The sequence below is a fragment of the Apis laboriosa genome, unplaced genomic scaffold (assembly GCF_014066325.1).
Source record: "Apis laboriosa isolate Shangri-la unplaced genomic scaffold, ASM1406632v1 scaffold12_cov154, whole genome shotgun sequence".
Lineage (NCBI taxonomy): Eukaryota > Metazoa > Arthropoda > Insecta > Hymenoptera > Apidae > Apis > Apis laboriosa.
In genome coordinates this window covers 1,022,801-1,050,232 of record NW_025221207.1, presented here as the reverse complement: position 1 = coordinate 1,050,232, position 27,432 = coordinate 1,022,801, and the positions used below count along the sequence as shown (strand labels likewise).

The window sequence follows — 27,432 nt, the reverse complement described above, 5'->3', positions numbered from 1 at the left end:
GATATATAACTTTATAAATTTATGAAATTAATATTTAAAAAAAGTTTAATAAATAGGTTATAAAAAATATATCTTCGCAATTAAAAAAGTTTAATAACAAAGTATGGTGATGAAGTTTTAACAGTGTACAAAATACAATTATATTTATGAACAATTCATCTAATATCACCATCTTACAATAACTTGGTCTCCGTCTTGTATTGAATAATAACTGAGTTCCTGAAGCGGTTTATCTAAAGATATTTCATCTTTAGAAAGCTAAAAAATTACAAAAGAATAATATAAAAAAAATATATAATAAAACATATATGAATTATAAAATGTCAAAATTACATTTTGTTGTATAAATGAAAGATTTGGTATTTTTCCTCCAGTTTTAAAAAGTCGTTGTGCAAGTCCAATAACTTTTTGAACTTCCATATCTTTTAATAATTTTCTTTTAATTCCTTTAGGCTGATCTAGATGATCTGGGCATACAAATTCTACTGTTATAACGTTTGAAATCATTTCCACTTTTGTTTTAGATGAGGGAATATCAGAAATTCCATATTCTATAAACATTTCAAATAATATTCATAATTAATAAGAAAAAAATTATTTTTTAAATGTATTATCATTATTATAACATCTTTCACCAACTTGCAACCAATGCTGCATATCGAGGGTGTTCAATTATAAATTGTTTTCTTTTTTCAGAATCAGCTTCAGAATTATATTCAGTCCATTTTGATAAAAACAATTTCAGATAATCATACTCAGCACCACGTCTTTCATCATGTAAAATTTCAGTGCCATTTAATGATTTTAAATTTGCAATTTTTGCTATGATTAATTGACGTGCAGTTTCCAAATTTTCATTTTTCAAAATAGGATTCTCTCTAAATTTCAAATCTTCTAAATTATTAAGTTTTTCTAATTCTGATACAGATTGCCACTGTAAATTATTATAAAATTATTTTTGTTAATAATATATTATAATTTATTTATATCACATAAATATTTATTTTACCTCTGATATGTTATTATGCGATATATGTAATTGTCGCAAATTAAAAAAGGCTGTGGTTTTAACTATTGGTTCAATAGTTGGAAATCTTATTTTGTCTATTTTATTTGAATTTAAATTAAGATATTCTAAGCTGTATAAATAATTGTTTAATATAAACATTTGATTAAAGTTATAATTAAATACTATAATAAGAAATGATTAAATATATATATTATATAATTATTATATGTTATATATATGTTATATATAATTTACCATGGAAGAGAATCCAACTTAAGAATTTCATCCCAATTGGATATCAAATTTCCTTCAAGTGTTAATTTACATATTTTCATTAAATTATCATCTTTTAATGGTCTTTGTATAATATTAACAATATTGAAAGAAACTGAAAGTTCTTGTAGAAATGGGAACATACACATACATTGTTGAATATCAAACCAATTATAATTCATTTTTGCCATTGTTAAATATTTAATCATAAAAAATGAATTTTTTAATACTTCTATATTTTTTTCAATCGGCAAATAATTTTCACTAAATAAATAATATATATAATAAATAATAATAGATATTATGTTATTAATATTCTTAATTAGGAATTTTACCTCACATTAAGTCGAACAAGACAATGAAGTTGACAACAAATATTTGCTACAATTTGCCAACTATTTATTAAATTTTTAGATATATCTAATTCTTCCAAATTGGGACATAATTTTTTTAATTCACCAGAATCACCCGCAGTGCTAACACATTGTTCTCTTAACCATATTATTTTTAATTGATCAAATTTGCTTTGTTTTTTATTTACTTTAGAAAAACCAACAACTTCCAAAAAAGGAGCATTAATTTCCTTTTGTAAACTTATTAATGTATCTCTATCAATACCAGCTAATTCATCATTGATGAAACCATAACGAATTTTAATAGCTTCAGGACAAGAAATTCCAAATCTTGCTTTACCAGGACGTATAAATGAACCTGATGTAGGATATCTATTATACAATATATAAATATTTTAATTGTGTAATTATTTAAATAATAATAATATAACATTATATTTTTATATGATTTTACCTAGCTTTAAAATATTTTATTCCTTCGTATGTACCATTATGTTTTCCACGAGTTGGATCATCCCAATCTATACCAAGCCACAAACCTTTAGTTTCACCAACAGGACCAATGTACTTTAATGTACCTTGATGTCCATCACACTCAATTCGACTGTCAATTTCATATCTTTTATCTTCTACCATGCTAAAAAAGAAAAATTTTAATGATATTTTTTAATTAATATATCTAATCATATTTTTTGCTTTCAAAAATAAAATTTGAGAAATATCATTTTTATGTTTTTATATTATATTAATTTTTAATAATAAATACTGAATGTGTACATCACGTTGCGGTTTAAAACCTAACCTCAATGTAATAGATGATCATTGAAATTTATGAAACAAAATATTAATGATATAAACGAAAAAAAATCGTCACGGAGCACTCTACACAATATTAGAAATAATATTTATGTTAAATATAAGTGGCTATATAGACATGACTCAATCAAAATTAAAAGTAATATACGACAATGACATTTCTCTATTATATACAGTTAAGATACCTAGGAACTCTGTAGTATAAGATATTCCACACAAATAGTACCATCTTTTTATATGAATGTGTACGACATATAAATATAGATGAACCATACAATAATAATTTTTTGCATATTTTTTACACACAAATTTTCTTCATTCTTAAAATTTCATGATAAAAACAATATCATAAACGATAAAAAATTAAAATATATTTTTGCTTAAAACTGTATTTAAATATAAAATAAGGATAAATTTATAAATCAATTTTTACAAAATTAATGATTCAAAAATAAATATTTTGATTTTATTTACCAAAGAATAATTAGATATTACATTATACATAAATTATACATATAACACAATGTACAGATGCTATAAAATATACATAAATATGAATAATTACAATCTTAAAATGTATATGTACATATAAAACTGTATATATATATACATATACATAAACAATGATGATTTAGTTTAGTTCAGATTATTTTGTTTGATGGAATTTATACATTTGTGGATAGTCAAAAAAATTATTTCATGCAAAATATTTTATTGAATTGGTACTATATTTGCAATATTTACTGGATTTAAGATTTCAATCCAATAACCATCTGGATCTTTAATAAAAGCAATTCCTTTCATCTTACCATCATTAGGTTTCTTTATAAATTCTACATTTAATTTTTCAAATCTTTCACATGCTTTTTCTACATCAGGTACTGTAATTCCAATATGACCTGTGTAATAAAATATATTATATTAAATTTGTAATATTATATATATTTGTTATATAATTTTATTTTATGTTTCAATTTTATAATATTTAAAAACAATATTACCAAATCCACGAGGTTCAGTATTCCCATTATGATATGTAGGATCAGGATCAGTTTCTGTTCCCCAATTACTAAAAATAAATAATAACTTTAATAAATTTAATTGTTACTTACACATAATTTTAAAACATACTGAGTAAGTTCTAAAGTTGCTTTACGACTAAATGTCCATTCAATACTTTCTCTCTTATCAGTAGGTATATCTTTTGGATCTTCATATCCCAAGAAATATAAGGAAAACTTCATTTCGGGAAAATCAAGTTTCTGTAATAACTGCATACCAAGTACTTCAGTATAGAAAGGTAATGATTTTCGTGGATCTTTAATACGATACATTGTTTGTTGCATTATGTAACCATTTGTTGCTGGATCAGCCTTCTTACAAAGTTCACGTGCTTCACAATTTGTTAATCCTGTATGTTCACCCATCTAAAAAAAATTATTATATTTATCATATTTTATTATTTAAATTGCATTATGACTTATTGATAAAATTATATAAAAAAAATTTGCAATTAAATTTATCTTTTAATTTTATCAATCTAAAGATAAAATATCATTATCAATTTTCAAGGACATTATTTATTTTTGAAAATATTTGTACAAAGGGATTAGAAAATTAATAAAAAATTAAAATAAAATAAAATAAAAAAAGGAAAAAAAAATTTATTTTAATATATAAAAATTATATAGGTTAAATAACAAATGTATAAAATTTGGTAAAACAAATTTATCATATCAATAATGACATAACGTTTATATTATTATATATTTATAATATTATTTATTATTATATATATATTATTTTTTTTTATTCTTACCTTTTGGAAAATAATAAATATGATAACCGATATTACGCTACACACAAAGCGGAAGTGTGCAAAGAATTGCGTGATCTATTCACAATCACAATCTTTACAAAAAGTGGAATATCTTTTATTGAGTATAACGTATATGTAATACGTAGTTGTGTTGTGTTGTCTTGACTTTACCACTTCGATTTCCCTTATCTGTCAAATCGTGTAAATTATATTGAAGTGTACAAATAATATTAAAAAAACAGTTTAATTTATATCATTAATAAAATGGCTCATTGGTTTCATCGTAATGTACTAAAAGCTACGACAAATCAAAAATTCGAATTAAAAATAACTAATCCTACTGATGCTACAAAAAAACTATGCAGGTTAGCTATATTTATGAAGAAAATAAATTAAACGCATTTAATTTTATGATCAATAATTATTTTAAATGTTATTATTTTATAAAATTTATTTAAAATAATAAGTAATATAAATAAATAATAATAAGTAATATAAAATAAATAATCATATTGCAAGAAAAATTATATTTCAATTAAAATTTTTTTTATTATAGTGATCTGAGATTATCAAGAAATCGTCTTTTGGATTTGATAAAAAATCCAAATAATTCAAGTGATACTATAGAACCAGCCTTTCATAGCTATTTAAGCTTATTATATGGATTTATATGGGAAATAAATTCTGATGCAGAAAAATCTGAACATATTGGTAGACCAAATCCAAGCAAACTTAGAAATGTTATTGTATATAAATGGACACATACATTGTTGGGACCAAATACTTAGTAATATATTTTTCTACGTCTATTTAATTTAAATAAAAAAAAAAATAGTTTTATTTTACATATTACTATATTCTATAATTTAAAATATTTATTATAGTTCTAGTGCTGATTCTGTATATGAAGCAGCTAATATAAGCATGAATGTAGGACTTTGGTTTATGAAACATGCTGCAATGATTGCTGCTAAAGATGAGTAAGTATAAACAATAAAGAATAAAATAATTAGAAATATGAAATAAATAATATTACATAGAAATATCATTTATTGATGATATAATTTAGTATAAATATGAATGAAGCAAAAGATGTACATACTATGCTAAGACGAGCTGCAGGAATATTTACTTTTGTACAAACAGAATTTTTGCCACAATTAGCAAATCCTCCACCATTAGGAAGTGATTTAGATCCAAGAATAATAAATGCATATGTTAATCAATGTACAGCAGAAGCACAGGAAGGTTGTATAATATGTTATTTATAATATGTTATAATACATTTATGATATATATAGAAAGAAAATATAATATACAAGTAAAGAAAATATAATATACAATATATAAAATTATTTTAAATTAATGATCTAAATATTAATAAATATATAATTTTATATACATCATATTTCAGTGACAGTGGCTAGAGCAGTAGAATTAAAACATAATCCTAGTTTAATATCAGCATTAGCTAATGAAACAAGTAAATTATTTTTGGATGCTGCTAATACTTTACGCTCATTTAAATCAGAGATATCAGCACAGTGGATTAAATATTTAGAACTTAAAGCAGCATTTTATCAATCTTATGTAAGAAAATTATTAAAAAATATAAAAATATTTAAAAATTAAAATTTCTTAAATAATTAAAATTATTTATATAATTATATGTATAATTATTATTTGTATAATTATATATGTTATAGGCTTATAATTATTGTGGTGAAAATTTATTATCTATGGATAAATGTGGAGAAGCAATTAAAGCCTTACAAGAAAGTGAAGCTTGTTTGAAAAAAGCAAAAATATTATGTGAAGAGTATGGAAAAATAAATGGACCAGCACCTAGAGTAAAACCAGATCAACATGCTGTATTTAAACGTTTAGCACCTATAGTAAAGCTTACTCTTGATAAATGTAATCGTGAAAATGGTTTAATGTAAGTATTATATTAGATTGCAAAAAAAAATTTTATAAACAAAAATTTAATTTTAATTTATATACTTTTAAAGTTATCATCATACAATACCAGGAGAGATTCCAACATTAGATACAAAAGCTACTTTTGGTTTAGTGAGTCCTATTAATTTCCAAATGCAATCACATAACTCTATATGGAATTTAAATGTATATGGATCATTATTTGGATTAACTCCTGCAAAAATAGAAAAAGAACAAAATTTACCCCCTGTTAAAGAAGATTCAATTCATCAAAGTACCAAAGATCCAAAGAATGCAAGTGGATGTTTGTTGCAGTAAATAGTTTTATGCAGAATTGCAATAAATGGTAAATTAAATTTATTGACTTTATTATCATTATGAGCTATAGAGGATGTCTTACATTTTTTGATAATTTTGTTACATGCTTGATAGTATTTTATAAGTAAAAATAAGACTAATATATATATATATATATATATACACATATATATATATATATAAAATAAATATCTATGAATGCTTTGTTAAGAAGTTATAATAAAAATATGAAATAAATAGTATAAATGCTATAAATATATAAATGTACACATTTCACATATTTGTTCATAAATATTAGTGTAATATAATATTACACTTTATTGGGAAATATTTCGAAATATTTTTAACAAGAGTACTAAAATTTTTGATACATAAACCATATATAAAATGCATTATATATTCCTGATTGGAATAATTAAAAAAAATATTATATAATATAATAATATAAAAGTAAATATTTTTGACATTTTGAAGATTATTTTATTCTATAAAACAAAATAAAACTAAAATTAACTTCATATAATGTATAATTTACCATCATATAGAATTAATATTACAAAAACAATAAACATATTTTATCTATATATCTATATATAGTTAATATAAATATTACATATCACAATATAATACACTTTGTATTTGTATTGAATTGGAAAAAATAGTATTATATTTTTCATTTTTATATATTTTTTGTTAATTTCTTAATAAAGCATTTATAGATTTTTTAGTCTTATTTTATTTTTAAAACACACTGTAAAGTATATATGAAAAAATATTGCATAATTTTAAAACAATAATTTATTTTTAAATATTTATTTACACATTTAGTAAAATACAAATTAACAATATAGTATTCAATTAGCATTTAAATGTTTTTACTTATGTATCAAATAATATAACTAGTCTTAATTTTTAATTAAAAACATAAATTATTAATATAAATAGAAGTATTTTTATATACATAAAAAAATATTTTTATTATGTATTTTTAATATCTTTATTTTATTTTATTAATATTAATAAATTAAAATTTTTATTTGTGCAATTTAAAATACAAAATATACATATATGTTACATATATATGAATTTATATATTTTATATTAAATACATAAGATATTTGTATATAATTGATAATACGAAAAATGTTAAAATTTATTATTATTTTAATGATGAATTTTGAGTTTTTTTTATTTAGAATCTAATCAAAGTCTTTTGAAAGTTTAAAATCATATAATAACAAAAAATATTTTTAGATATTTCTATTATAATTGTTTTTCTATAAAATATTTCCATAAGATTTATTTTTTCAAAAAATATCTTATGTATTTACAATGTATGAACATTGTACAGAATTAAATATAATTTTATTTTGTATATTTAAAATTATTTAAATTTTGAAAGTGTTTATTTTATTTATTAAAATAAAAAGATGCAATTATGTTAAAAATGTATTATAATATAATAATGTTAGAAATATATTATATTTATTTTTAATTTTTATATGTATATATATGATTTATATAAATTTATATTATATAATCTATATGTACATTAAAATTTAATCAATCTTATCTAATTATGTATATATATATATATATATAAAAATAAATTCAGTTTAGATTTAAAACGTTTTATATATATATATATAAAAATAAATTCAGTTTAGATTTAAAACGTTTTATGTATATATATATATATATATATATATAACGTTTTCTACTCAAATATAATTATGATAAAAATTTTCAATTATAATTATAAATTAGAATTCATAAAACAAAGAATATCATACAAAAAAAATATTGGAATTTACTATTTAATCCTTTATATCCTTATATAATGTTTTTCATATTTATTGTTTATCCTTCATATATGCAAGAAATAAATTTAAAATTTGATTTTTATTTGATTTTGATTTTGAATTTTAAAAATAATTTAATTTTATAAAAAAAATTTTTCAAACATCGCGCTGTGTTTACCGAATATTACATTTGTCATGCGCATTAAAAAATAAAATCTATACTAACTTCTCAAGACATGATATAGTCAGCACGTATCAGTGATTCCACTCATTGTTTCTTCCTTCTACTCAAATCGCATTCTTCAGTGTGTGATATAAAGAGAGTAACGTGCATGAGGATGTAGTTTTCTTTTTATACTTATATATTAATTATACATTCACGTTCTACTGCAGTGACAGTAACTGTGAAATAAATTTCAAATTTTTATATAATTTTCATAATAATTAGAAAATATTTTTTTAAATATTGGAGTTATTCTGTTGTATTTAAGATTACTTACAAATAGTGAAAGTTGTTCATGTCTTTGACCTAATTCAATCTTTTATGTCTCTTGGACATAATATATATTTATTACATTCCAAAATAAGATAGAAATTTATAATAATAAAATAATTTAATAATAATTATTGTTGATAATATTGTATTAATAATTAATAATATACAAAAAAAAATTTAAATTGCGATAATGACGAGTATGGATGCACGTGACGTAATCCGAGTTGGATCTCGAAAAAGCGAGGTAAATATACAAATAAACTAATTTTTTACCAAAAACGAGAAAGTATAATTATATAACATTTTTTTAATTCACTATTATTTAATATTATAATTTTTATAATTTTATAATCAAACGTGACAATTAGATAAATATATACTACGATTATTTTAAGAATATAAAAGAAATAAAAAAAAAGTATTTTTTCTATAATTATATTACAAAATATATAAATTTTCTTTAATTTATTTAAAAAGTAGTAAATCATATTTTATTTAAAAATAACATATGATTTGTATAATGATGACTGACAATTATTATTCTACATTAGTCAGCAATTTTGATATTGCATCTATTATTTTTTTATTCAAAAAAAACAAATTTTCATTTCATATTTAATAAATATTACATGATTTCCTATAGTAATTATGTTTTATAAAAAAAATATAGTAAAATTATATATTTAATATATATACATTTTGTAATATACTTTAATAATTACTATAATTTTTTAGTTGGCTATGAAGCAAACAAAATATGTAATAGAATGTTTAAAAGAATATCACCCAACAAAAGAATTTCAAATAAGTAAGTAAAACTATACATAAAATTTATTTTAAAAAATTGTCTTTATTTATTATATTATACTTATTAATTACTAATTATTTGTTCATTATAATTATTTAAATATTATATAATATTTTATATATCATTAATATACATGTTTTTTATTATATAATTGTCAATAAATAATAATATATAAATATTCTTATGTAATATATAAACCATATATATAATATTTAAACTTATATAACAAATACCTTTATAATTTTCTGAATGTATATTTATATTAAAATTATTTAAAGGTTTTAATTAATTTTTGAATAAATAGTTATGAAGATATATTTAATTTTTAGTTACAATGTCTACCAAAGGAGATAAAATTTTAGATAAATCTTTACCCAAAATTGGAGAAAAATCTTTATTTACAGAAGAATTAGAACTTGCCCTTGAAAGTGGACGTGTTGATTTTGTGGTACATTCATTAAAAGATTTACCTACATCATTACCAGAAGGAATGGCTTTAGGTGCAATATTAAAGTGAGTATAAAACTAAATTATAAAATTATAAAATAAGTTAAAACAAATATAATATTTTATTCTTATTTTAGAATAGTGATTTATATATCTAAAATTTAAATTTATGATAAAATTATCAAATTCACGAAAAAATATATTGTATATAAAATGCATATTATTTATGTAAAATTATTTTGACTAAATTTTATTAAATACAGAATATTTTATATATTTTTATTTTATTTTTTTTACTTAAAAAAATTGAAAATCAAAGAAGACAATTATATTATAAATTTGAAAAAAGAAATAATTGATTAAAAATTATTTTTAAATTATTTAATTAAATATTAATATTATTATAATATAATATTATTAATAAAATATTATTTTTTATTTCAATAAAAAACATTTATTAAATCTCAAGAAAATCTTTCAAAAAATAAAATAATTAAAAACTATTATATTTAATTGCTTTAATTAAAAATAATATTTTTATAAATTTTAATATAAATTTATAATTAATTTAAAATTAATTTATAATTTTTGTATTAAAACTGTTTTCAAAATAGTATGTTATATATAAGATTTAAATTAAATATTTAAAATGAGAATTGAATATAATAATATTTTTACAAATTTTTTAATATTTTATTTAAAAATTGATAAGTATATTTAGTACAAATATTTTTACAGGCGTGAAGATCCACGTGATGCAGTTGTTATGTCTAAAAAGTATAAAAATAAGACATTATCTACCTTACCAGAAGGTAGTGTAATTGGTACTAGTTCATTACGTAGATCAGCTCAATTAGCTAGGAATATGCCACATTTAAAAGTGGAAAATATTCGTGGTAATTTAAATACTAGATTAAGAAAACTAGATGATGAAAATGGACCCTTTGCAGCAATTATTTTGGCTGCTGCTGGTTTAAAAAGAATGAATTGGGAAAATAGAATAAGTCAAGTAATTTTCATTACAAGTTTATACAAAATTTTGATATAAATTTTTTTTTATTTTTCTTTTCTTTTTAACATCCATAGCTATTAGAACCAGAAGAAGTATTATATGCTGTTGGACAAGGTGCATTAGGAGTAGAATGTCGAGAGACAGATTGGAAAATATTGTCTCTTTTAGAACCATTATATGATGTAGAAACAACTTTAAGATGTGTATGTGAACGTTCATTTTTGAAAACATTAGGTGGAGGATGTTCAGCACCAGTTGCTGTTTCTTCAACCTTAAAAAATAAAATTCTTACTGTTACTGGTGCTGTGTGGTCTTTAGATGGACAAAAATTTATCAAAGATACTTCTAAAAGTAAATTGTATATACCTGATGATGATGGAGAACCTCCAAAGTAAGTAAATATAATTAAAATTTTATAAATTAAAATTAGTACACAAATATTATTCATATAATGTTCACAACAGGAAATGTCCATATCGAGAACCGCAACTTTACTGTAGTGTCGCACCTGGCAAAGTAAGCAATTTAAGTCTTTTGGGTGCTGAACAACTCGGTAAAGATCTTGGGAAAAATCTTATAGAAAAAAATGCTTTAGATGTTATGGCAGAAGCAAGAAATGAAATTTTAAATTCCAAATAGCGCTAATAATAGTTATGAAAAAATATAGAAATTAGTTTTTCTTGATGATGAAAATAAAATTTAGGAATTCACATTTAAAAATTTTTAATATTTTCATAATTAATTAATATGAAAAAAGTACAAAAAATACTTATAAAACTTATAAAAATTCTAGTTCATTTTATCACAATTTAAAATTATTGTTTATTATATCGTTTAATTTACAATCTTTATTTTAATAAGTTTATTTATAATATATTCTGATTTTATTCCATTTGTTGCTTCATAAATAAAAAATTGTATACAGACTTTATTATATATATATGTGATTAAACGCAGTTTAAAATAAAAGCTATACACTGCCGTATTATAATTTAAAAGTCATATAAAATATTATTGTCCTATGCATAATAATTTATAATGTTTCATATTTTTAAATAAAATTATGAATGCAATATATCATATATGAAGCTTCATAATTCATGTATATAAATATCTATTTTCTTAAAACAGATGTCATTATCAAGAAAACTAATTATATAAAATATAAATATTAATATAATATAAAATATATAATAAAATATAATATAAATATTATAGTGAAATAAAAATTTATAAAATATTATATCATAAAGAAAAATATATAAAATTTTTTTTTTATATTTTAATAGTATGATAATAATAATGTATAATTGTACAATATTTTTATATTGAGTAAAATGAGTAAATTTGTTTCAAGTAAATGATCATTGCACTTTTATGATAAAGTAATATATCATCTATTATTTTTATTACTTTTATTATTATAGAGATTATATCTTTGATATTTTATTGTTTTCTTTTATTTTTATTCATTATGCCGATTCGTCATTTATCTCAGGAATACAGAAAAGGTTTCTGATAATTATTTCATGAATGTAAAAGAATATAAAAATCTTAATAGATCAATTACTTATTAAATTAATTAATTTAAAAATTATTAATTATTAATAATTATTAATAGATCGTTATAAAAAAAATTTATAAATCATACATAAATATTTGTAAAATTTTATATATTTTACGTGTTATTATAAATTGTAAAGAATTAAAGGATACAAAAAATTATATATTATATTTTATTTCATTCAAAGGAAAAATATTCAATAATATTTAATAATTTTTTATCATATTTTTTTTTATAATATATTTAATATGATCTTTTTGTTAATGATTATATTCATATAAAATATTTTTATGGAAAAGATTTATGAATTTTTTTTTTATTAATAACATTTATTTATCTTTGCATGATACAGTTTTTTTTTTTAAGAAAAACAGTTTTTATTTGATACTAAGATATAAACAGATTCTTTCTTATTGCCTCTTGTTTAATATAAGAATAGAACATTTTTTTATACAAAAAATAATTATAAAGTGTTTAGTATGCTAGTGAGTACCGTTGAAAATAATGTCATGTACATATGCTTATAATGATACATCTATTATAAGGACATTAATTTTATATTCACAAGATAGAATACATAATTTGCATAATTTTTTTTTGTGCAAATTCTATAAAATATATTCATTATGAATATATAGTCAATAGTATTTTTTTATTTATTTATAAATGTCTCTAGGAAATAACGTATTATTTAAGATCACATTTCACATGAATTCCTTAATAGGGGAGCATAGTATTTAACATATTATAACAATTAATACATAAAATTATTTTGAAACTTCTATAAGATTAAATATATTAGTTTCCAGAACAAGATCAATTTACTCTTTAATTATTTTTCCACTTCTGCTCTCTCTTAAAATTGTGAAACATTTAACAAATATGAATAATTTATTGTAGTCATATATGTAAAGAGATATAAAGAAAATCTTGTATGACTAGAGATCTTTCTAGATTATGTTATATATATATATATTATACATATATATATGTATATGTATATTGCTGCCACTTTAAATAACACATATTTTATTTGCACAGTATAACTTAATATGGCAGTCACAATTTTAAAAATAGCTAATAAAAATTTTTAAATAGATTGTATTTAGAAATTAATACAAAAATTTCTTCCATTTATAATTTAAATGCATATAAGTGAATCATGTTTTTCATTGATAATATATAATTACCAAGGATTATATGGAAGTTTAGATGAGGAGACCAAGATATATAATTAAAAAGCTTGACCAAATTAAAGTTATGCAAATGATCTACATCATCAAAAAAAAAAAAACATACATTTTCTACTAATAGTTAAATTTTATTTTGAATTATTCAACGCAATTTGTATAGTACTTTACTCAACATCTTCCTCAGCCATTGCAATTTGTGTTGATAATTTCTGTAACAATAAATGAGAAAAAAAATCTTTTATTTTGTCTTATTAAAAAATTATATTTAATTACATACCTGACTAATAGGTTGTAATCGTTGTAATAAAAGGTGAAAAATTTGTGGTGGCAGTGTTTTCTGAAGAACTTGTAACAATTGTGCTGGCTGTCCACATACTGCAACTGCATTTCCTAAATGTTCAACTGCTCCTTCTATATCACCACATGAAAGCATTTCTTCTCCTAATTGCACCTTTAAAATTCATTAAATATAACAGATATATATATATATATAATATAACAATTAAACTATTAACTTTTAATATTAATTAAAATATAATATTAACCTCTTGTAGGAAAAATCTTTGTACAACTTCATGATCTTTTAAATCTTGAATCTTTGAAGTAGCATTCTGTGCTTGTTTCTTTGCTTTTCTACCTGTAATTATGAAATAATAATACTATCTAATATATAATATCAATATATAAATTTTATTGTGTATTGAACAATTATTTTACTTTTTAAATAAATAAAAAAATTTTTAAATTTTTATATTATTTATTTATTATAATTATAATTATTATATTATAATTATTTTAATTAATTTATTATATTATAATTATTTATTTATTATATATATTAATAATTTTATATTTTATAATATAAAATTTAACAAAAAATAAAAATATGATTTTTAAAAATAATTATTTTTTATTAATAATTATTATTAAAACAATTAAATTTTACATGAGTTTTTTATATAAAACCATGAATAAAATAAAAAAGACATAGTTCATAAAAATTAGCTATATGAGAACAGTATAGTTTAGACTTACGTTCACGCAATTTCTTTTTGAAATCAGGATCACTACGACGCTTTTGATCAAAGTAAAAGCAATATCCAACAAATATTCCAGCTATACCAACAGCAATACCCACTGCAGCCTTTGAAATCATGGTCATTCTAATAGAGAAATTTATATTTTATAATGACGAAATTTACAAACTCCTCGTTGCACATAGGCCACCCTAGAAAAGGCTGCGTCTGCTATCAAACGTGCGGAATATAGGAACAGAAACAGTTTCAATATATATTTCAGACTGATGCATTGATATTAAAAAATTCCCTAGATTCATTAATATTTTCATCAAAATATATTTTTTCAGTCAAATATACATATATTTTTACACTATTTTATCATATTTTATATATGATTTTTCATTTTCTGAAAATTTATTGCATATTTAAATAAATATATTAATATTTAATATATATGTAAATTATAACAATAAATAAAGATTCATCGTATACTAAATCTATAAAATACTAAAATGCTAAAGATTATTAAAAACTAATTTTATAATTTTATATAATATTATATATATATATTTAAAATAAAAAAATTAAAATTAGAAAGACAAGAGAGAGAAGGGGAAGGGGAAGTTAGAAAAATATTTAACGTATATATCTATAACATTTTTGATTAAGGATCTATAATATATAGACTCGAAAATGCGCGCCAAAATACGGGTATAAAAGATCATATTTATATGAAAAATTTAATAAATTAATATATTATATTTAATCATATAAAATTATTAATTAATTTATTGAAAAATGCCATTAGTAAAAAAACCTATGCGTTATGCACATCCAGAGGGGCATACGGATGTATGTTATTTTTCTGGTGAAAAGTAAGCAAAGATATACATAAATATTTTTCCATATTTCTTTATAATTTTTGCTAATAATTTTGATATAAACATTTTTTATTATATATACAATATATATAATAATATAGATATAATAATAGATTACATTTTCTTTGTTGTTCATTTTTTTAATATAATTTTTTTATATAAAAAGAATAATTAAAAAACATAGAGCATTAAAAGAGAAAATAAAATATAATTAAAAAATAAACAATTAACAATATTTATAGAAGAGGACTTATTACTTGTGGATCTGATGGAGATGTTCGATTTTGGTTGAATCTAATGGATGATGATCCAAATGCAAGCTGTGTCTCAGAACAAGCTATATCAGTCATATCAAAAGTATAAATAGTTAATTATAAAATTTTTATTTATATACTTAATAATGTTTATAAATTTTCAATAAATATTTTGCATAAATATTTTAATAATTTTAGAATGGGAAAATATTTGTTGGCAATGATAATAATACAATTCAAATTCTTAATTATCCAGATCTTGAAAAAGATGGAATAATTACTAGATTTTCAGCACCAGTTTCAGCATTAGCAACAACAAAAAACAGTAACATTATAGTATCGGGAGGATGGTATGTAAAATATATATATATTTTGATAATTTTTAATTAACATAATTATATTAATATTTAATACATATTATATTATATAGTGATATGAGAATACAAGTAACTGATATTAATACATCAGATAATATAGAATTAATAGGTCATGAAGCTCCTATATTAGGTTTATCTTTGGATCCAAAAGAAGAATTTATAGTAAGATATACTTTATTTTTTAATATATGATATTAACTTGTTTTTATATTACAATGCTCCTTGTAATATTTAATTTATATAGGCATCATCAAGCGCAGATGGCTCAATTCGAGTATGGAATATTAAAGAAAAATGTGTTGTAAATATTTGGACTAATGTTATACCGAAGTGTAACTCATTTTTTACAGCTAAAATATATGGTGTGCCCTCATTTCATCCAAAGAATGGAAGTTATCTTGCATATCCTAATGTAAAAGATGTAATTATAATTGAAAGATCTTCTTGGAAGGAATTGTTTCGTTTAAAATGTATTAATATAAAAACTGTATGTTTTTTTTCTCTTTTTTTCTCTCTCTCTCTATATATATATAATATTAAGCAAGGCTATATATATAAATAATATTTATATATATATGTATATAATGTATATATATTTTATAATATTATTTTCACTATAGGAAATTAATATATGTAAATTTTCTGAATGTGGCACATTATTAGCAGCTAGTTCAATATATGGAGAAATAATTGTTTGGAATGTAGAAAATAAAGAATTAATTGGTTATATTGAACATCAACAAAATGCTAAAATTACTGCATTAGCTTGGAATATTGATAAATCAGATGAAATTGCATTTTGTGATTCTTTAGGTCAATTAGGATGTATTGATATTGTAGGTATACATATAAATATATATAAGACACATATTATTTAATAAATTTGGAGAAAAATTATTATTTTTATGTATTTAGATAATTTCTGATAAAACAACAAGTAATGAAGTATGTTTAGAAACAAATGGAGATGTCAAAGATAGTAATATTAATGTCTTAGAAGAAGAAGAAGATGATGATGATGGAGAAAATGTTATATCTTTAAATAAAATTAAAGCATTAGTGGAGCTTGATGATGATCAAAAAAGTCATTCTGATGTATTATCTGAAAAATCTAAACATGATACAAATGCTTTTATACCTGAAATTCATTTACAATCACCATTTCAACCTGGTTCATCTCCAGTACATTTATTATCTCGTTTTATGGTAAAATTTTCGTTGATATAATATTATTATATAATATTATATATCAATCTTATAATCTAGTTAAAATATTAATTCAAATAAATATTAATTCAAGGTATGGAATGACATAGGAATGGTAAGGTGTTTTACTTCTGAAGATGGAGAAGAATCTAGTATTGAAGTAGAATTTCATGATGTAACAATTCATCGTAGTATGCATATTAATAATTATTTAAGACATACAATGGCTGCTTTATCATCACAAGCATTTGCATTAAATTGTCCATTAAGTAATGATATTCGTAGTAAACTTGTTGTAATAGTATTACAAGGTTAATCCATTTATAATTATTGCAAATTTTATTCTAAATTAATATAATTAAAATAATAATCAATTAAAAAATAGGTTGGGGTTCAGGAAATAAAGAATGGTTTTTAGATCTACCTGAAGGTGAAGAAGGGCATTGCATTGCAGCTGGTGATAATTTTGTAGCTCTTTCAACATCTAGAAGATATTTAAGAATTTTTACTGTAGGCGGCACGCAACGTGAAATTGTTGCTTTGCCAGGTCCTGTAGTAGCAATGAATGGATTTAAAAATAATTTAGTACTTGCCTATCATAATGGAATAGGTATTTATTCTATATTTTGCAATTATTTTTATTTTTATAATGAACTACTGATGATATGATATTTAAATGATATTTAAATAGGGATATCAGGGGATCAATGTATGAATTTACTATTAATTCAAATTCAAAGATTAAATTTATATAGTAAGACACTAAGTCTTCCATTATCACCATCATCAGAATTAATGTGGTTAGGAATTACCGATCTTGGATCTCCTGTAATAATGGATGCTGATGATATTATTAAAGTATATAATAAAAAATCTTCTTTATGGAAAGTAGCTAGTGATATGAATGAACAGGTAATAAATATATTTAATAATATTAAATATTTTATATTGCATTAATAATTTTAAAATAGTCTAAAGGTAAAGCAGATCATTATTTTATAATTGGAATAAGTGAATTACAAAGTATCGCTCGCTGTGTTTTATGCAAAGGAAGTCATTATCCTCCTACTACACCTCGTCCAGTAATCACAGAAATATCTTTATATCTTCCACTTTGTGAACTTGAAAGTGAAAAAACGGAGAAAGAATTGAACTTATGGAAATTAGGAACTAATCCTTTAGAAGAGAATGAAGCAGTGTTATCTCTTATTGCGGTATATTTAATATTTGATTCATTAAATTTATTTATATTAACTATATATCTATTCATTCATTTCATTCAACTAGCTTGCTTGTCGAAGTAATTTGGAGTATCGAGCAGTAGAATTATGTGAACAAATTGCTTCGGAAAAAGTTCTAGAATTAGCAATAAAATATGCACGAAGAATAAATCGAATAGCATTATCTAATAAATTGGAGTCAATTGCTGATATAAAAGAAGAAGAAAAGGAGAAGAATATAGAAAATAGAGATAACGATAATGAAAATATTAATAAAAGTGATGATGAATCACTGATAGATAATGATGTTGAAGAACTTTCATTAAATATTATAAAAAAACCAGATATAGAAATTAAACCATTATCTATGACTGAAGCATTATCAATAAAAAGAAATAATCCTTTTTTAAAAAGCGGAAATTCTCCAGGAACAAAAGGTATTATTATTACTAGAATAAAAAAAGGAAAAATTTCTCTTTATTTCAATTGTATTTATAATAATTATTGAATTCTATTTTTAATATTTAAATAGGATTAGCTGGTTTAGATATAGCTCCACAAAAGATACAAAAGTTAACTTTATCATCAATTTCTTCGAAGTTGAAGACAAAAGAAATAAAAGATGTAGTAAAAAAAGAAACATTCATTAGTTGGTATGCTAAAAACAAAAAAAATTTACAGGAAGAATTTCCTGATTTAAGCCCTGCAGATTTAACAAAATATGCGTTAGCAAAATACAAAGAAAAAAATGAAAGTTCACAAAATAATAATATTTTGACATCTTTAGAATCAAAAAAAAGAAAATTAAGTCCCGAAAATGAAGAAAGCAATAAATCAAAACGAACTTCAAGTAAAATACTTAGCTCATTTGCATTTGAAAAATAAATATTTATTTATATTTTAAAAATACAATAAAGCTTTGATAGCAAAGAATTTTAAGGAAATTTGTTCAATACATGATAGGAATGAGTGATAAATTTTTTATTTCATGTAATTGATTATTTTACTGTTTTGTAATTTATTTAATTAATATTTTTTAATAATTTATATTATAATTATTTTTTATTATTATATTAATAAAAATTAAAATATTCTATTGTTTTATTATAAATTATTTATTAATTTCTTAATTTATGCCTTACAAACTTTGTTAGTCTCATTAATTTTTGGAATTAAATCTAATTATAAGTATATATTTAATTATATATTTATTTTGTGATAAATATATATATATATATATTATATAAAAAAATTTATTATATAAATTATAATAAAAAATATTATATAAAAAAATATATAAATATATATATATATATATATTTTGTGATAAATATATATAAATATTCTCTTCTAAAGTGTCCAAAGATAATAAATAGAAAGATACAAATGAGCTCGTGAATTGTAAGCAATTAATGAAATATTATCGCATTATTATATATTATAAAATAAATGATCAAATATCGATAAGGTAGGTATTTCTTAATTATATCACAAACAAGATTTCATTTGTGATCTACATCGATAAAGCAGATAAAGAATAGTATTGTAGATCTTTTCAGTTTGCTCAAGTCTTTCAACAGAAGTTGAGACTTTCAAACATTCGTGCACGCGCAATATTGTGCAGCATTAGAAATTTCATAGATGGAAATAAAATTTTTCAACAAAAGTTTTTAAATACGATGCTCGAAAAAGCGATGAAAGGTAAGTCAATATATTATATCTGGCATTGTTCTACATTTATTCATGTTAGTATTTCAAATACGACTCAATCTAAATATACATTCAATTTGTGGTATAATTCGCGCATCTTTAATTGCATCACCAAAAGAATGTGAAAACAATTGAAGTTCATTATATATACTAAATTTAAAAAATTAAAAAATCAATTAAAATGTTTATAATAAAATTTTTACATATATATTAAATAATTACTTATTTCCAAAAATGTATTTTATTTAAATTTATCAAATATAATAATTTAAGTAATAATTAAATACGTTTTAAAATTAAAATAATATTTTTTAATACATTTATTTTAAATTTTATTTAAAATTTATTTTAAATTATTATTTCTATAATACATTTATAATAGTATAATGTAATTTATTTCTTTATATATACAAATTAAAAAATATATATTCTTCATTTTATAAAATATAAATTAAAAATAAAATTTTAGTGTTGCATATAAATTAAAAAATTTTTTTATTTTAGCACATTAAATTTTCGATTCTTATGTTATATTTTTAAATTTAATTAAGTTGATGATGTTTTTAGTTTTATATGTTTAGTAATTTTCTATTTTACAGAAAATTATATATTTAATAATTATTTATACCAGTTTTAGGAAAATATATATATGTAATTATATCATAAAATTCTGTAATTATAAATGATTTATTTATGATTTATTAATCTATTAATTATCTAAATTTTTAAATTAGTGAAAATAATTAAATAAACATATATACATATATTATATAATATATATATTATTATATATTATATATATAAATGCAATATTTTTTTTTTTGTAATTCTAAATAATTGTTTAAAATTATTTATTTAAAATTACTTGCAATAATTTAATAATAATAGTATAAAAATATATATGTATATATATAATATAAAAAAATGCACATGTATATATATTTTTTTTCTTTTTAAACATTTTATTAATTCTTATAAATCTTTTTAGGATTTTATGATTATATTACGGTAATTTGTGTAATATATATATCATATAGAAGTATCATTTTCTTGAAAATTGTATGTAATTATTCATTTATGAAATATAATATTTATTCATTGATTAACGTTATTTAATAATATTGATAAATGGAATAATTTTATAAATTTATTATTTGATATGTATATATATATAATAATTTTCGTATTATATATAATATTATATACTTAGATATATATTATTATATATTAGATGATATTAATTTTTCAATATTAATATTATCAATATAATTTCATAATACAAATTTTTTAATAAAAAAAAAATATTTCATAAAACATTTCTTTTAAATTAAAAATAAAAAAATAATACTAATAATATACAAATCTTTTCCATCTGTCGATAATAAAGCAATCATTGCCGCTAAATTATAAATGATATATATTATTATAAATGAATTAAATTATAAATGAATATATTCAATTTAATTATTTTTATTATAATATTTTTTAATATTATTCTTATTAAGTTAATATATATGTATAAGATAATTGTTATGTATAAATACTTAATTAAGAATAATTTTTTTCAGAACATGCATCACTAGATGTAATACAAAATGCAATGGGTGTGATGGGCCCATGGCATATTGTTATTGCTGTGGCATTGTCTCTTGTAAAATTTCCGGTTGCTTGGCATCAACTTTCTATTATATTTCTTGCACCTCCGACTAATTTTTCATGTGCTGCACCAATATCAAAAACTAATGAATCTACAATAATGAAATGTTATGTAGATATAGGAAATGGTACTATGGAAAAATGTACAATTTTTAAATATGACAAGCGTATATTTAAAGAGAGCATTATAACTCAAGTAAATTTAGTTTAATTCATTATTATATTTCAAATGAATGAATTATTACTTATATTATAAATTTTTAGTGGGATTTAGTTTGTGATAGAGAACAATTGACAAATGTTATACAGTCTTGTATAATGTTTGGAGTACTTATTGGTAATTTAGTTTTTAGTATAATGGCTGATCGGTATGTTAAATATTATTATAATGAAATGAACAAAAAAAAAATTTGATATATATATATATATATAAAATTGAAAAAATCAATTAACTGTAGTCTTTATATTTTTTATTTTCAGAATAGGTAGAAAAAAACCTTTGATGATTGCTATAGGATTACAATCATTAACAGGATTTATAAGTGCATTTATCCCATGGTTTGAATTATTTGTGATATTTAAATTCATTTCTGCTATAGCTACAGGTGGTACTATGCTTGTCAGTTTTGTTTTACGTAAGTAATTCATAAATTAAATAAATAATATAATTAAGAAAATAATATATAAATTTATTTAATAAATTACAGTTATGGAGATTGTAGGAATAGAATGGCGTTCCATTATGTCAGTTCTCTTTCATGTACCATTTTTATTAGGTCATTTAATGAATCCTTTAATTTCATATTTAACACGTACATGGGATGGTTTTCAAATGGCAGTTTCTATACCATCACTTTTTTTATTATCGTATTATTGGTATGTGATATCATTTATATAGTCAAATTATTAAGTTATAAACTTTTTTAATATATTTATTTTTAATCAAACTGAAATAAATTTTAGATAGATTTTTTTTACATTGTAGGATTATACCTGAATCACCAAGATGGTTATTTGCTGTTGGGAAGTTATCAAAAGCAGAACAAATTTTAATTAAAGCAGCTGGTAGAAATAAAATACCAATAGAGAATGTTAAAACAGCAATTGAAACATATGAATGTAATATAGGAATTTATCATAAACAAAATGAAAAAAAATATAATATTACACATTTATTTAGAACTCCAAATTTAAGATTAAAAACTATTTTTATATGTATTAATTGGTTTATATGTGGTAGTTGTTTCTTTGGATTAACACAATATATGGGTTATATTGATGGTAATATTTTTATAAATGTTGCTGTATCAGGTAAATTTATACAATATGCATTTTTATTTAAAAAAGAGAGAATATGTATTTAAAATTTAATATATTATTTTCAGCTGCTATTGAATTACCTGGAACTATATTAGTTTTATTTTTAATATCACGTGTATCACGTTTAAAAATTTTAATATGTGCAAATCTTCTATCTGCTGCAAGTTTGCTTTTGTTAATTATAATGTCAAATTCACGTTTTACGATAATTTTAACTATATTAGGTCTTGCGGGAATGTCACTCAGTTTTCCAACTGTATACCTATATAGTAGTGAAGTATTTCCAACTGTAATCAGAAATATTGGTATTGGTCTAGGAAGTGTTTGTGCAAGGACTGGAAGCATGATTGCACCATATATCGCTACAATGGTTATATTTTTTCGTCTAATACATTTGTATTTACATATTTATAATTTATAATTTATGTGTATAATATAATAATCTTATATTGCGAATTACATATTTTCAGGGAAAAATTAAATCTTGGTTACCACCATTAATATTTGGAAGTGGACTATTATTTGGTGCTTTTTTATGTTTCTTTTTACCAGAAACAATGAACTGTGAATTACCAGAAACTATTGAAGATAGTGAAAATTTTGGAAAGTTAGTATAAAGTAATATGATTTTAATTATTATCTTATTCCTCTATTTTTTGAAATAACTTAATATGATTATCGATCTTTATAGAAAACGAAGTGGAAAAAATGCAATAAAATAATATTTATTTAAAACTCATAAGAAAAGCAATAGAATAACGAAACAAATCCTGTGTAATTGATATATGTAAAATAAAAATTTTTTGATACATATGTATATAAAATATTGAAATCATTTAATTGCTTTAATATAATAGTAAATTTAAAAGATTATATTTTAAATAATAACAAATTTAATATTTGAAAAATAATATGTTTATAATGAAGTAATAAATATATATTTTTATATAACTTATTATTTAATTTATTTTTACATTTTTGCATTAATTCAATAAATATAAATATATAATATTGTACATTAATATAATAAATATTATTAACAAAATTTTTATTAAAATAATAAAAACTAAAAAATTGTATGAATGTAAATATATGTTTTATTTTTTTATATTAACTTTTACAAATTGTAAATTGTAATTTTACAATTGTAATTTTATAATATGATATTTGCTTTATTTTATAGAAAGAGAGATCCTTATTCTATTTAACACTATTTTTAAAATTTATATATTTTTGTATTAAATAAACAATATATATATTTATTTATTATTAAAAATAATTTATTTATTAAAAAAATAGTAAATTTTTTCTAAAATTTTTGTTTATAAATTGTATATATGTAAAAATAATATTAGATATTGATATGAGACATAACTAATAATAAGTCAGTCTTTTTTACATTTAAAATTAATGCATTTAGTACAAAAAGGTAAAGTCTTTCATTAAAATAAAATTCGTTTATTAGAATATTGTAATCAAATTACATAAATATTTTATTAATTAAATTTTTCTTTTCAAGATTAGATTTGTTTTAATGAAAAATAATTAAATATTATCTTTTTGAAAAGCATAAATAAAAAGGAAGAAAAAATCTGAAATTTTTGTGGGTTTTATATTTTGATGAAAATAAAAAAAATATAATTTAATTTGTAGTTTGACCTAAATAAAGTATTTTACTTGGTAAAACACTAACTACATCATTAGTTTTTTTATGGACAGCATCAAACATATGATTACCATACTTGACAGTTTTATTAAAAGGTTCAAGCCATGAAGACATAATATTCTTAGATGATGTTTTTTCTATATGATTTGTTGTTCCTAAAATACATCTAGTTGTTATATAATGAAGTATATATAAATATTTATTAAATTGCTTCATACCCATAAAAAATTTTAAAATTGCTTCATTTACTATATCTGGCTTTTGTTGATGTGGAAAATGTTGAGCTCCTGATATTACTTTTACATTACATTTTTCAATATATTCAGAACTTTGTACAATATTTTCTATTGTTACAATTGGATCTATATTTCCAATTATAAGTAAAGTTTGAGTAGAAATTTGATCACAAGCATCTATATTAAGCTTTATAAAAGGAAGATTTCTGTAATAATTAATAGCTCCAGTCCAATCCTCTGTAATTAATTATTTTAATTTTATCTTTTATGTATAAATATTATATTAAATTATATATATATAATAGATTATTATCAAACTTTTAATATTTATTTACCTTTTCTACTAAATGCATATTTGTATGCTTCTACATAATCTTTCTCAGTATTTGTATTATTTAATTGAAGATGTTGAAATGCATCATTTATAATTGATAAATCTTCTTTAAGAGCATCAATCTCAGGAAAAAATGGTAATCTACTAAAATGTATCCATCTAAATAATAATATAAATAATATAAATAAATAAATATATTTATCATATATATATTATTTTCTAAAAAATTTAAGCATTTAATAGATTTACTTCAAATCAAAGATAGAATCTCCTAATCTTCTGTTCCAATAGAAATTAGGATGTGGACATGAAACTGCAATAAATTTATCAATCATATTTCCATATAAAGCTACTATATACCATCCTAAAAGTCCTCCTAAATCATGGCCAATTATGCTACACTGTTTTACTCCAAAAGTTAAAATAATTTGTTTTAATTCTTCAATTAAGACTTGAATTTTATAACAACTTTTAGCTGCTGGTTTATCACTATCTCCAAATCCTTTTAAATCTATTGCAATTACTCTGAATAAATAAAAAAAAAAAGAAATTTATATAAAAATAATTTTATAATTTTATTAAAATTATAAAAAAAATATAATAGAAAAAATATAATAGAAAAATATAAATTATACCTATAATATTTAGCAAGACATGGTATTTGTTTTCTCCAAGATAACCAACAATCAGGAAATCCATGTAAAAGTAATATAAGTGATTCATTTTTATTTCCAGCTTCTACATAATGAAATTTTACATTCTATATAAAAAATATAAAATTTGTTAAATTATAAAAAATTCTTTTTGTATTATTTTATTATTTTATCGTTTTGTTGATTATATAATAATATTTTAAATATTATTAAATTAAAAATAAATTTATTTCATTTAAAGTTTTGTTATTTGTAATTTTTTAATTTTTTCTTTTAATATTTTTTGAGTGAATTTTAAATTTATATCAATAAATGTGAATAATAAAACATTAGTGATATTAAATGATAATAAAAACGATACAAATTGAATTTTTCTTCAAATTTAAAAAAAAATTAATATAATTTTTTTCAATATTTATTAAAAAGATATCATAATCATAATCGAAATCTAATGTATTAGATTATATTTTATTAATATATTTATTAAAAAGATTTTATAATCACGATCGAAATTTAATGTGTATATCAGATTATATTTTATTAATAGATTCCTAAAAATTATTAGAAATTAATGATTATTGTATATTTTTTAAATACTTTTAAATTTGAAATTGCATTATATTATTAAATTATTTTATATACGTACCTTGATTTTTATATAAGAATGAATTCCTAAGTTATTATCTATCAAACAAGGTGGGGGTTTATCTCGCTGTTGCATCATGAAAAACTTTTTAGGATCCCAGATCCATTTAAGAAATCTTTTCACTATTAAATACAATCCATATATAAAAGAGAGAAGATGTAATTTAATTATTTCTAAAATTGATACATGAACAATTTTATTATTTGTAAACATGATTATTTAAGAATAAAAAGTAAAAAATTTCTTTAAATTTATGCGTGACGTGTTAAGTTTATTTGAATCATACATCAAAACAAAATGATCTTAAATTTTTATAAATATATACGTATAGAAGAATATTCAACATATAGATGTACGTTTTAAAATATCTGCATCTTTCACAATTGAACAAATAATAATCAGA

General features: G+C 20.2%; 8 protein-coding genes across 13 annotated transcripts; 4 read left to right on the top strand and 4 right to left on the bottom strand.

The window, feature by feature from the left end:
• Positions 1-73: 73 nt before the first annotated feature.
• On the bottom strand, positions 74-2,695 carry LOC122720359 (tubulin-specific chaperone E). 3 transcript variants are annotated; one of them, XM_043947007.1, is made up of 8 exons: positions 2,637-2,695; positions 2,090-2,272; positions 1,618-2,007; positions 1,265-1,546; positions 1,010-1,139; positions 640-934; positions 334-551; positions 74-258 (listed from the first exon to the last, which is right to left on the bottom strand). In XM_043947007.1, exons 1-8 carry the CDS (start codon positions 2,678-2,680, stop codon positions 166-168), a joined length of 1,635 nt encoding a protein of 544 aa, XP_043802942.1. In that variant the 5' UTR covers positions 2,681-2,695; the 3' UTR covers positions 74-165. The 3 variants fall into 3 exon arrangements, with proteins under 3 accessions (XP_043802942.1, XP_043802943.1, XP_043802944.1); XM_043947008.1 differs by lacking the exon at positions 2,637-2,695 and adding an exon at positions 2,438-2,627; XM_043947009.1 differs by lacking the exon at positions 2,637-2,695 and adding an exon at positions 2,413-2,429.
• Positions 2,696-2,990: 295 nt separating this feature from the next.
• Positions 2,991-4,419, bottom strand: LOC122720427 (lactoylglutathione lyase). Its single transcript, XM_043947154.1, has 4 exons — positions 4,271-4,419; positions 3,583-3,878; positions 3,453-3,520; positions 2,991-3,350 (listed from the first exon to the last, which is right to left on the bottom strand). The coding sequence occupies exons 2-4, from the start codon at positions 3,876-3,878 to the stop codon at positions 3,163-3,165; spliced, it is 552 nt and encodes a 183-aa protein (XP_043803089.1). The 5' UTR covers positions 4,271-4,419; the 3' UTR covers positions 2,991-3,162.
• A 74-nt stretch (positions 4,420-4,493) lies between these two features.
• Positions 4,494-6,676, top strand: LOC122720426 (BRO1 domain-containing protein BROX-like). Its single transcript, XM_043947153.1, has 7 exons — positions 4,494-4,635; positions 4,827-5,057; positions 5,155-5,250; positions 5,340-5,518; positions 5,685-5,860; positions 5,977-6,209; positions 6,283-6,676. The coding sequence occupies exons 1-7, from the start codon at positions 4,535-4,537 to the stop codon at positions 6,527-6,529; spliced, it is 1,263 nt and encodes a 420-aa protein (XP_043803088.1). The 5' UTR covers positions 4,494-4,534; the 3' UTR covers positions 6,530-6,676.
• A 1,926-nt stretch (positions 6,677-8,602) lies between these two features.
• LOC122720496 (porphobilinogen deaminase) lies at positions 8,603-11,830 on the top strand. The gene is made up of 6 exons (XM_043947258.1): positions 8,603-9,071; positions 9,563-9,635; positions 9,965-10,148; positions 10,821-11,091; positions 11,169-11,485; positions 11,559-11,830. The coding sequence occupies exons 1-6, from the start codon at positions 9,018-9,020 to the stop codon at positions 11,731-11,733; spliced, it is 1,074 nt and encodes a 357-aa protein (XP_043803193.1). The 5' UTR covers positions 8,603-9,017; the 3' UTR covers positions 11,734-11,830.
• A 2,128-nt stretch (positions 11,831-13,958) lies between these two features.
• LOC122720450 (mitochondrial import receptor subunit TOM20 homolog) lies at positions 13,959-15,081 on the bottom strand. Its single transcript, XM_043947190.1, has 4 exons — positions 14,887-15,081; positions 14,397-14,488; positions 14,129-14,302; positions 13,959-14,060 (listed from the first exon to the last, which is right to left on the bottom strand). The coding sequence occupies exons 1-4, from the start codon at positions 15,011-15,013 to the stop codon at positions 14,016-14,018; spliced, it is 438 nt and encodes a 145-aa protein (XP_043803125.1). The 5' UTR covers positions 15,014-15,081; the 3' UTR covers positions 13,959-14,015.
• Positions 15,082-15,545: 464 nt separating this feature from the next.
• On the top strand, positions 15,546-19,902 carry LOC122720421 (WD repeat and HMG-box DNA-binding protein 1). Of its 4 annotated transcripts, none has more exons than XM_043947145.1 (14): positions 15,546-15,581; positions 15,679-15,745; positions 15,994-16,108; positions 16,204-16,355; positions 16,436-16,544; positions 16,627-16,869; positions 17,003-17,218; positions 17,298-17,588; positions 17,683-17,899; positions 17,974-18,198; positions 18,280-18,500; positions 18,560-18,802; positions 18,876-19,245; positions 19,341-19,902. In XM_043947145.1, the coding sequence occupies exons 2-14, from the start codon at positions 15,690-15,692 to the stop codon at positions 19,691-19,693; spliced, it is 2,811 nt and encodes a 936-aa protein (XP_043803080.1). In that variant the 5' UTR covers positions 15,546-15,581; positions 15,679-15,689; the 3' UTR covers positions 19,694-19,902. The 4 variants fall into 4 exon arrangements, with proteins under 4 accessions (XP_043803080.1, XP_043803082.1, XP_043803081.1 ...); XM_043947147.1 differs by having other exon boundaries at positions 15,565-15,745; positions 18,560-18,566; positions 18,639-18,802; XM_043947146.1 differs by having other exon boundaries at positions 15,565-15,745; positions 16,627-16,803.
• A 472-nt stretch (positions 19,903-20,374) lies between these two features.
• LOC122720503 (organic cation transporter protein-like) lies at positions 20,375-24,318 on the top strand. The gene is made up of 9 exons (XM_043947266.1): positions 20,375-20,509; positions 22,087-22,370; positions 22,439-22,542; positions 22,655-22,809; positions 22,882-23,050; positions 23,160-23,485; positions 23,560-23,864; positions 23,965-24,101; positions 24,186-24,318. Exons 1-9 carry the CDS (start codon positions 20,488-20,490, stop codon positions 24,214-24,216), a joined length of 1,533 nt encoding a protein of 510 aa, XP_043803201.1. The 5' UTR covers positions 20,375-20,487; the 3' UTR covers positions 24,217-24,318.
• Positions 24,319-25,079: 761 nt separating this feature from the next.
• LOC122720518 (epoxide hydrolase 4-like) lies at positions 25,080-27,432 on the bottom strand. Its single transcript, XM_043947285.1, has 6 exons — positions 27,030-27,432; positions 26,366-26,490; positions 25,980-26,255; positions 25,732-25,889; positions 25,379-25,633; positions 25,080-25,315 (listed from the first exon to the last, which is right to left on the bottom strand). Exons 1-6 carry the CDS (start codon positions 27,240-27,242, stop codon positions 25,137-25,139), a joined length of 1,206 nt encoding a protein of 401 aa, XP_043803220.1. The 5' UTR covers positions 27,243-27,432; the 3' UTR covers positions 25,080-25,136.